This window comes from Eleginops maclovinus, chromosome 6, assembly GCF_036324505.1.
Source record: "Eleginops maclovinus isolate JMC-PN-2008 ecotype Puerto Natales chromosome 6, JC_Emac_rtc_rv5, whole genome shotgun sequence".
NCBI classification, from domain to species: Eukaryota; Metazoa; Chordata; class Actinopteri; order Perciformes; family Eleginopidae; genus Eleginops; species Eleginops maclovinus.
The window spans coordinates 15,965,985-15,976,795 of record NC_086354.1 but is presented as its reverse complement, the minus strand read 5'-3'; the positions used below and the strand labels follow the sequence as shown (position 1 = coordinate 15,976,795).

Sequence of the window (10,811 nt, the reverse complement as noted above, 5' to 3'; positions counted from 1 at the left end):
TACATTTAAAAAGGGAAATAATGCAATTTTACTCCACTACAGAAGGCATCTCTAAAAACGTCACTAGTGGACTAAATGTTTAAGTCAAATTATTTAAATATTTTACAAAAGGTCAATCAGAAATTATCTTTGTCTACAACAGTAAAATTCTGCTTGGTGCAGCAATATTATCTAGAAAATGTCACATATATAGATATTATTATATTTTATATCTAATGGAATATGTTGACAATAATGTATTGGTACTTTTACTCAAGTAAAGCATCTGAGTAGTTTTTCTAACACTGTATTAATTATTATTTAATTTATTAAATTATTAAATCAATTAAATTAATTATATTTAACCACACAGTTAACACAGTTTTTTTCCCCCAAGTAGGGCCCACATACATCGTGATGAGGAGTGTCAATTGTTTTATTTATTCATAAACATATTTTCAGGTGTACCAAGCACAATTGAAACTAACCCCTTAAAATAACTGTCATTAAGAACAACAAAAAACTAAAACTCTTAAACACATATTTTCCAAAAACATAATTGATCAAGTTTAGTAGATTTTATAAGAGACATACATTTTATTTACATATTCATCAAGTTGTCAAAGGTAAAAACCTAACCTCATTGAAATCTTCTACATAAACACATTAAAGGCTCTTAAGTAGTTAAAAAGATCTTGAGGAGAAGCCTTTAGAAAATTACTCTATATTTACCAATTAATTTGAAATATTTGTCAACATGATCAGTTTGAGTCCTCTTTTAACCTATATTATATAGTTATGATTTATAAATATATCATTAATACTTTCCACTTTCCTTAAAGTAACCCTGAAATCCAGAGGTAACACAGCATAACATGTTTGGCAGGGCTTCAACAGCCGTGGGTCCACTAAGATATGGACCAGCTTTCAATAGTTGTAGATTAGATTTGTCAATCTTCATTCACATTAAACAGTGGTATTCTCAGCGACTATGTGAGTCTTAGTTGGTTCGCAGCTGTTGTGACATCTGGAAATGTCAGGGAAAAACTCCAAGGCAGCATCTTGGCTGGGTCACATAAATAGCTCTGATAACCCAGTTGGACAAATAAGGATGAAACGAGTACTTGTCCTCCTCCTGGTTGTAACAACAGGTAAGCTCACATTAAACTAAATCTTTCACTGGAATAGATATATAACGTGAAAGTGAATCAATACTACTTTTTTCTGTCTCTCCTTTTGTTAAAGTGTTTGGGTGTGGTGTGCCCAGCTACCAGCCAAACACCAGCCGTGTGGTGAATGGGGAAGAAGCCCGTCCATACAGTTGGCCATGGCAGGTTTCTTTGGAGTCTTTTTTCCCTACTTGTGGAGCAACACTCATTGCTCCCAACTGGGTTTTGACTGCTGCACATTGCATTACGTGAGGAGAACTTCATTTCAACTTAAATTGTTTCAAAACTGATGATGTATTAACAGTGTTCCCACATAAATCAAGGAGTGACCATGCAACCTCTTTTGTCAGTGATTTAATTCAGTTAATTTTCAATCTAATAAACAAGATATTAAGCTTCCCTATTTTCCGATCCAGATTCCACACATACAGGGTCGTTTTGGCTGAGCATGACATGACCACAGAGGAGGGATGTGAACAGTCCATTATGGTGGCAAGAATGTTCATCCATCCTAAATGGAACAAAAACTGTGCATCTTGTGGGTAGGTAATGATCATCAACATATTTATTTTTCCAGATCCTTGCTGGATTATTAGGATACACAGAAAACAAACAAAAAAAAAGGTGCCTACCATGAGAGTTTTGACGGAGCCGCAGCTGAGTAAATAGAAGTTTTTTAGATGAAAAAAACTTCACCTGTAGCAAAAAAGCTCTCTACACATTAAAATATACTTTGAGAGGTTAAAAGAAATGTACTTCTGACATGTTTAGTTTTGCATTTTTAATCCTGTTTTGTAGTAACGACATTGCCCTGCTTAAGCTGGAGAAAAGTGCTGTTATCAATGACAAGGTTCAGCTGGCTTGCCTGCCACAACATGGTGCTACTCTTGCCCACAACCAACCCTGCTACGTCACAGGCTGGGGTCGTCTCTACTGTAAGACCTGATGCAAATTCTGCTTAACAAGATCATGTGGGGTCTAGTGTTCCATGTGTAAATCGAATCTTGAGAAAAGGAGATCTTGCACTCTGTAATCTATTCATAAACTGTGATGCTAATCAAAAGCAGTTTGCAGGATCTACTTTTCTCAAGTAATACTTTCCCATGCATTTGATAGTGGCTTGTAGAAAAATGCAATTAAAAAAACGTTTTTCAAATGCTATTATGTTATTTTCTCTTTAGCTGGTGGTCCTTCTGCGACTACACTACAGCAGGCCCTTCTTCCTGTGGTGGATCACGATATCTGTAGTCAAAGTGACTGGTGGGGCAGCTCAGCAAAGACAACCATGGTCTGTGCAGGAGGAGAGAGCAAGTCAGCATGCCATGTAAGGAAGAACCACTAATTCATGCTTTAAGTGCAACACACAGTAAGCTTTTCAATAGCTCTAATATCTGCTATTACATTCAGGGTGACTCTGGAGGCCCTCTGAACTGCAAGGGCAGCGATGTAAGTGGTATGTGCAAGGAGTGACGAGTTTTGTGGATGGACGGGGCTGTAATACCCCTCAGAAGCCCACAGTCTTTACCCGTGTGGCCTCTTTCATCCCCTGGATCAGTGAGGTGAGGAAAGCCAAATAAATGTCATTAAGCAACCATTTAATACAAATATGCAAATTGTGTAATTTACTAACCTCATCTTGTGTTTCTCCCTTTAGACCATGGCCCAAAACTGAAGAAATGTTCAATGACTGAAGAAGTGAATGGGCAATAAACTATACTTTGAAATTTTAATATTGTATTTGTCTTGTTTTTTATCAAAATATATACAGATTATAAACAAATATATATTCATGCCATAAAGATAACCTACATGAACATCGGATTAACACTTTGTTTTAGTGCCACAAAAACAGGATGAAGATTAACTAACACACATATAGACCAAAGCAAACATTTGATTATGGGGGAAAAAAACACTGTGTATGTTATTTGTATTTATTTTAACATACTAAGGACTAAGTAAGTCAATTAGTATGGTTAGGGTTTACGTAATAATGTAGATAACATGAACAGGAACTGAAATACAACATGACGGTTAACTGACTGATTGATGGTAAAGTATTCTTTAAATTTGCAAATAACCAACAAAAAAAAACACTTTAAGAGTCCCTACCTTATCTTTGAATTAGTAATAACATAACAATGATATCCCAACAAGTGATTATTTGATGGGATTGTTTTCATTCAGCAGATTTTTTTTTTCTTTCACATCACACTGTAGCAGCAGAGCTTCACAGGTCTGAAGGCGTCCAGGTGAAGAAGTTGATTCCCTGCAGCTCGTCAGGTAAGTACTTCTGCTCCACAGGGCCGCTGAAGGATGGGTTATACTTGTAGCCTTTAGCGTAGCCCAGTTGTTTCATCAGTCTGGTTGGGGCGTTGCGAAGATGCAGGGGGACAGAAGGCAGGGGCCCTTTGTGGTTCCTCAAACAAGCTTTTACATTAGCATAGGCCTTGTAGACATCAACAGACTTGGGTGCTCGTGCCAGATAGATTACACACTGAGCCATGATCACCTGTTGAGCAGAACAGAGGTAAAGACTGACTGAAAATCGGATTGATGTGACTCAAACCCATCACTGATTGGTCAGGTAAGCCTACCTCACATTCAGGCATCCCGATAAAGTGACAGGCTTGAAAGACTGACACTGCTGAGGAAGAGCAGCGGGGTCTGCCATACCTGACGAAGATATGGCAAAAAAATTCTGTAAGCATTTAGTTCATTATGTTTTTTCCTTTCCTGTAATAAAATCGCGCAATTTGTCTGTGTTGCCCTACTCCTGATATTTAATGGTAATGGTCATTTTAATAAGCATTTGGACAGATAATATTTGAAGTCTACAGGTACCGTACCCAAAAGGTTAAGTACAGTTTTGTCAGGAGTTATGTAGATTAATAACAAAACGTTTACAAGTAAATGTAACCTGTTATCCATTTTAATATTCAAAACAATATTGCAATCTTACTGTAAACATTTTTGAATTAGTACAATAAATGCAAAATATATAACTTGAAAATATTGATTACGCATAATAAAAATTCACACACCTACATGACAACAGCGAGAATGAAATGATAAGATTTGAAAGAAGCAACAGACTAACAGGCTGCAATTTGGGATGTAAGAAGCAAGCAGTCTTCATTGTAGCTACAATCTAATGTCTAATGTGTGCAGGGGCACAGCCATGCAAAGTAACACGATTAGCAAACCAGCGTTTAGGTCTTATTTTTGGTTTGCAGTTGTTTGTTCAATTTTCAAAAATAACTAAATGCAGAGATGATAAAAATAATAATTTCCATGACGCCTTACCCACGTCCTCGCTGGCAAAGCGGACCAGTCTGCGGGCCACGTAGAGAGGATCCTCTCCGCCCTCCAGCATGCGGCCCAGCCAGTACAGAGCTGCGTTCTCATCGGAGCCTCTCATAGACTTATGTAACGCTGAGATGCAGTTGTAATGCTCCTCACCTTTGTGTGTCACACACACACACACACACACACACACACACACACACACACACACACACACACACACACACACACACACACACACACACACACACACACACACACACACACACACACACACACACACACACACACACACACACACACACACACACACACACACACACACACACACACACACACACACACACACACACACACACACAGGCATTTCATCAAAACATTTTCAAAATGTCCTGCAAGTCTGAAGAGAAGAAACACCAAAAGAAACAAAAGGTTTAAGACTGATCAAACTATTTAAAAACAAAACAAAAGCAAGAATACTTTCTCCTTGAAGGTCAGTAGTCATGCTGCCGGACATTTCCATCACCCTTTGAAGCACGGGACAGTACATCTTGATCTTTTGGGACAGCTGACGGGTTGTGTAACAGGACAGCGTGGATGGTCAGAGCATCATAGATTGAGTGGGTTGGATCAGGGTGGGAGTGAGTGTAAATGATTGGAGAGGCTGAAAATACAGTCTACTATAATCCGAGACATTTTTCGTTTTATATATCACTTTGTAAGCACGCTGGGTGTTCAATTAAATGTGTGTACTTTGTAACATGTGTGAGACTCCTAAGCAACCTTGAGCCCAGCTGTAGACACCCCCTAGGGATAAGCATGGTTCTTTATCTCTTATCATTCAGTGAATTTGATATGAAATCCCTGTGACAGGAGGACTTTTGGAAAGCAATACGATACGGCTGTTGAGCTCAAAACCTCAAATTATTTAGTTGTTATTTAAATTGAAGATATTGACATCAGGTGTTATACTGAAACTGGTGAGAGGGTTTAAATATGTAGATTTGTGAAATATGTAGCAATGTGTTAATGTGCCTAAGTGATTTTGTTGACTGTGTGACAGCCCCCGCCCCCTTGTATAATCCCAAAACATGCTTTGTCCCAGCTGTCTATTACATAAGGAATCCTTTTTAAATGGCAGTGTCAGGGTTTTAAAATTAGACGCATGTCCTCTAATCAGGAACACATTTTCCAAATCACTGAAATTTGATATTTCTATTTCAGTGTATTTTAAACATTTTTCAGAAATATCTTTGTTGAAAAATAACAACCTATTTTTAAATAACTGTGGCATAAAAGCTATATCACATTTAAAGGAAAGTATGTTTTTGAGCAACACATTTTGATACACATAATATGTTTAACTTGCTAGTGGCAAAATGGCAATAGCATTTTTTAAACAAATACAAAATGTAATAATTGAACCCTTTTTATCAGAAAATGCTCAGAGTTTAAGCCAATATTGATAATCCTTAATAAAAATAACAAAAACTGTGTAGGAGCACTCTACTATTTTACTGTTTCTTTTGTGAATCTATTGTGCGCTTAGTTTGCACACTGCATTTCTCAGAGTAATTAAGTACATATAAGCTTACCAGCTCTATCATAGAGAATATGGGACCTCTGAAGACCCTCCTTGATGTGCTCCTCCTTGACCAGTATTCCTGAGAATGGTCCTGTCCTGATGGGTCGGGCCGGGCTGAGCTCACCCGAGCCTGAACAGCCAGCTGAAGACCGTTGAGTCCTGCTCTTGCGTCTCCGTCACAAAGGTAGGCGACTGTGTCCAGAGCCTTTTGTTCGATGAAAATCTTTGGCCTGGGAAAACAATAATATATATCACATTTACTGCATCAGTTTCAATACTATAAATGATATTCTATTTTGTAGGGAAGCTTCAAGTGCAGTAAAAAACAACAAAGCTATTAGTTCGTAGGAAAAGGTAATTTAGGCATGAAATATACAGTATTAGTTGTACAGAAATCCTTAGTTAAAATGATAAAGGTATAAAAAAAAGTATAACAACATAAACTAAGATGGAAGTTTTTCTATTGGTTAATAAAGACAAATGTGTCTGTCATTTACTCTACCTAATTGATAAATTGGGCGATTAAAAGAATAGATGTTAGTATATTGCATTACAATTTAAAAGAACCAACACAGATGTCCGCCTTTAAAATGAACTAAAGGTTGAGTCAAGTTCTTACATGATAACCTTCACAAGGAAGCATGTAATGTAGGACTGTTGTATTCTATGTTGTATTATCATTAGTTGCATCTAGCTCTAGCTAATAAAATTGTACCTGAGAGGATTTGGTACTTGTATTATAAGCTACCCTGACAGTCTATCCCAGAAAAAAGTGAGCCACTTCATTGTGGTTTAAACTCTGAGTTAGGGTTAGGGTTATCTTCCAAATGTTATATGAGCCCAGATTTCAGTGCACCCAAAACAAAGAAACATCTGATGAAGATATTTGATGATATCTCACATGCGGATTATTTTCTGTCATCACATCAGCTCAGACCAGACCCGAGCTGAGCTGAGGGGACTAATCTGGCTCCAAACATTTAAATTAGACTCCTCCAATTGTTTATCTAAATTAATCCACTAAACCAGGTACAGACAAGGACAACAGGCCTAACCAAATGATTTTGAGTTGTTTGCTGACACCCCGTCATGATGTGTGTGTGTCACTAAGGATTTGGTAACCAGGGCAGCACTTACTCATCTGATTGGTGCTGATCTTGGGGAATTGCCTGATCTTCTGACAGGACTTTAATCCCTAATGTGGCCACAGCCCTGTCCAGAATGGAGCCCATTGCCTCCACAGAGAGTTTCTCCAGAACCAGCACCCTGCACCTGCTCAGCAGGGCAGCGTTCACCTGGAAGGACGGGTTTTCTGTGGTGGCCCCGATCAGAGTCAGCGTCCCGCACTCCACATGAGGAAGGAAGGTGTCCTACAGATACACACACACAAAATGAAAACAGAGAAAAAGAGAAAATACACCATGGGAGGAAAAGAAAGGGATAATAATCACTACTTCTGAAACAACAAGATATCAAAAGTGTTTGTTACACTATATTATTAGTTGAGCCTCCTTGGTAGCTGACATAGAGATATAAAGTCACGAAGCAAAACTAAACCAAATCTGAAGATTGCTTTCTATCAGGGCTTTTTTGAGAAAGAGACCCTGTGTCGCAATGAGATAACCTGTCCAAACAAAGGTTAAATAAATACAGTCAACAGTGGCAATTTCACAGAAAAACGCTCTGAGCTGAACCAAACCTATTATAAAATGCTGTTAATAAAGGAAAATGTTATAAATGCAATTCATGATTTACATTCCTTTTTACCCATTTCAATCAAAAACTGAAAAACAAATACCAACACAGGCTGGATTTTGGGAAGATTTTTTTTTTTCTGGTTCAATACTCCACCTGTTGTGATTTGTTGAAGCGGTGAATTTCATCAATGAACAGTATGGTCTTCCTCTTGCACAGCCGTAGCTCATTCTGCGCCTGCTTTATCACCTCTCGGACTTCATTGGTGGACGTGCTGGTGGCAGACAGAGTGACAAAGCGAGCTGTTCCCTTCTTTTTACTGCCGCTGGCAATTATGTGAGCCAGAGTGGTCTGAAAGACAACAAATTACATTCAAAGTCAACAGATTTGAACACATGATATGCCCTTTTTTGAAACAATATAAATGGAATCAATTATAAGCATCCATACAGCATCTCCAGTTAAGAGCACATTTTTCAGGTCCTATAACGCATCTTTCTTAAAGGGCCTCGTAAATATGTTGTCTTTACTCTACATGCTAATAACAAGTTCCAAAAATAACCTTTCAATTTGGAAACCAGAGAGCTGGAACTGTAAAGTGTTACTGAAGCATGAAGCATGCTTGTAAGTATGGGAAGCTGCTGTGTGGAAATCCCCCCCCCCCCCCACCAGTAGCTGGGCATACCTCACTCATTACATACTGTATTTGGCTTTGACAAGTAACACTTGCAAGTACCAACCTAGCAGCCAGAGACAGAATAACTTTTTTAACAGGCTGTAAAAAGTCTCTCTCTCTCTCTCTCTCTCTCTCTCTCTCTCTCTCTCTCTCTCTCTCTCTCTCTCTCTCTCTCTCTCTCTCTCTCTCTCTCTCTCTCTCTCTAAATTGATGCTATTATTATTGGCACTGGCTGTAGCATGATATCTAATGCTAGTTTTAGATATTGATTAATGTATAAAGTGCATGTTATTGTGATCGAGAGCAATTTATCAAGACAAAATGACTTTCACTGGTTCATACATATTGTGCTGCACTGTAGTGCTTGTTGAAGCAGTGTTTTAATATTATTAGGCAGATGAGCTAAAACAAATGTGATTAAGGTTAAAACTGAAGTGCTCTGAGAATTCCCTTTCAGTGAAGATATGTTGTGTCTTGTAGTTGAATGACAGAAACATTGGTAAATAGATTCTTGATCTTATTTCGTTATGAGGGAAAAAGGTAGATGTACTTAAATAATGTTTAACATGGTCACTTTATTTTAAATCTTGAAAGAAAGCTAAAGTCATGCATTGTAGAAGGGAAATACATGTATTTAGATTAGATGAATAGGCCCACCTTTCCGCATCCCGGTGGTCCCCAGAGGATCAGTGACGGGATTTCCTGGGAGTCCAGCAGTGAGCGGAGTAGTGTTTGCTGGCCCACAACTTTACTCTGACCGAAGTATTCCTCCAGTGTGTTTGGTCTCAGTATCTCTGCCAGAGGCTTGTTAATCGTGAACAGTTTCCGTGGTGACAAATCAGTGGATGTCTTCGAAGCATGTCCGTTTAATCCAGAGGATTTCATAATCTCTGTACCTGCTGCTGGTCCTGGTTCTGCCTCGCCCAGCAAACTACGTTTAACCCCCTTGTTGACAGCACTGGCAGGAGATTGTTTACTTGATAATAACCCGTTCCGTTCACCTGGGGCTAAAACTTTACTCTTGTTGGTCTGAAAGAGAGAAAACACAGATGAAGTCACACTAGCCATGGAGGTAGGGCTGGACACAGTGCTGCTGGGTGGCTCAGCCTCTGCACTAATGCGAGATTTCTTCAAAGGAGGCTCGCTTTCTTCTGTTGTCGATGGACTGCTGCCAGCAACGCTTTTCAGCAGACACACGTCGAGGTGTCTGTTAATTGTGCCAGGTTTAAAGTCTTTCAAACAGACGGGACATTGCACAGCGTCCAGGGTAGGGGATGACATCTCGCTCGCCATGTTGTTTCCCGCGAAACTTTTGACCCCAATCACGTGACCAAACATAAATCTTAACGTAGCAAAGCTGTTTTTGCCTTAACGTTGAATCCAAAATTGTATTCCCATTGTCAATATCTTATTCTGACGTTTAGTATGAGGGAATGTTAATTTAAGTCGACTAACCTCATTTTCATTTCCGTATTTACATCCATGTGTATTCAAGTTCTGATGGGACCGTAGGTCATCAGGAGATTTCTGACTCGTTTATGTTCCAGACACACGCTTTGCTTTGTACAAATATGGACATCCGACATTGTAAATCCGTATTGGGTTTGTGTTTAATTTTTCGTTGGCATGGTTGGTCTAGCAAAAATCACACATTAGATGTGACTGGGACTTTCTTTTTTTCAATGGATACTGGTTATTTCCTATAGGCTATAGCACGTGAACGCAGCTTCGTGTTTCTTGCAAAAAGACAAAGTAATAATTGATTAAAATGCCCCAAAACTGATGCCATTTGGGAAAAGTGAGCAACTGTGTCCCAACGCTCCGCGCTTACAGTGTACCAGCTGGTGTGTGCTAACTTTAAATGATTTCATAATGGGATTTGTAAATGATAAGGTATTAATATGGATGCTCCTTTATTAACTTATCACAAGGCTCATTATGAAGAGGGCCCTGTGTACAGTTGTAGACATTAGTTGTGTCAGTTTTGTCCAAAAATCCTACATAAACGTCTAACCAAATGACTGCATCACTAACCTAGGTCAAAAAATGTACACTTTCTCTAGGAGTGTAAGGTACTGCAACACAGTGTGTTGGGTACAGAGGTAAATAGGCAAGTGGGTCAAATTCATCCTTGGTCTTTGAACGATGAAAAAAGAAATGTAAAACTTAAACTTAAAAATTGATGTGTAAATATGATGTTAAGACACAATCATTGATAAAATCACAATACATCCATACATTTATCTGTTTCAAATCTGATTTGCCATTAACTTTATTATTTAAAAAAATCTATTATCATTTGTGGGATCTATCTGAGGCATGTAAATTTGCCCCACCAGCCTTGCACTGTTTCAAAGGCCATTTACGATTTACATTACAATTATTTTAGATTAAATAACAT

The 10,811-nt window shown here is 38.5% G+C and overlaps 1 protein-coding gene and 1 pseudogene across 1 annotated transcript; one reads left to right on the top strand and one right to left on the bottom strand.

The window, feature by feature from the left end:
- The first annotated feature begins 898 nt into the window (after positions 1–898).
- On the top strand, positions 899–2,878 carry LOC134866479 (proproteinase E-like; annotated as a pseudogene).
- wrnip1 (WRN helicase interacting protein 1) lies at positions 2,861–9,901 on the bottom strand. Its single transcript, XM_063886683.1, is given in 9 exon segments — positions 2,861–3,660; positions 3,746–3,795; positions 3,798–3,824; positions 4,455–4,610; positions 6,050–6,115; positions 6,118–6,269; positions 7,177–7,409; positions 7,891–8,085; positions 9,068–9,901. Coding segments are annotated over 9 exon segments (1,842 nt in total). The 5' UTR covers positions 9,749–9,901; the 3' UTR covers positions 2,861–3,378.
- Positions 9,902–10,811: the final 910 nt, after the last annotated feature.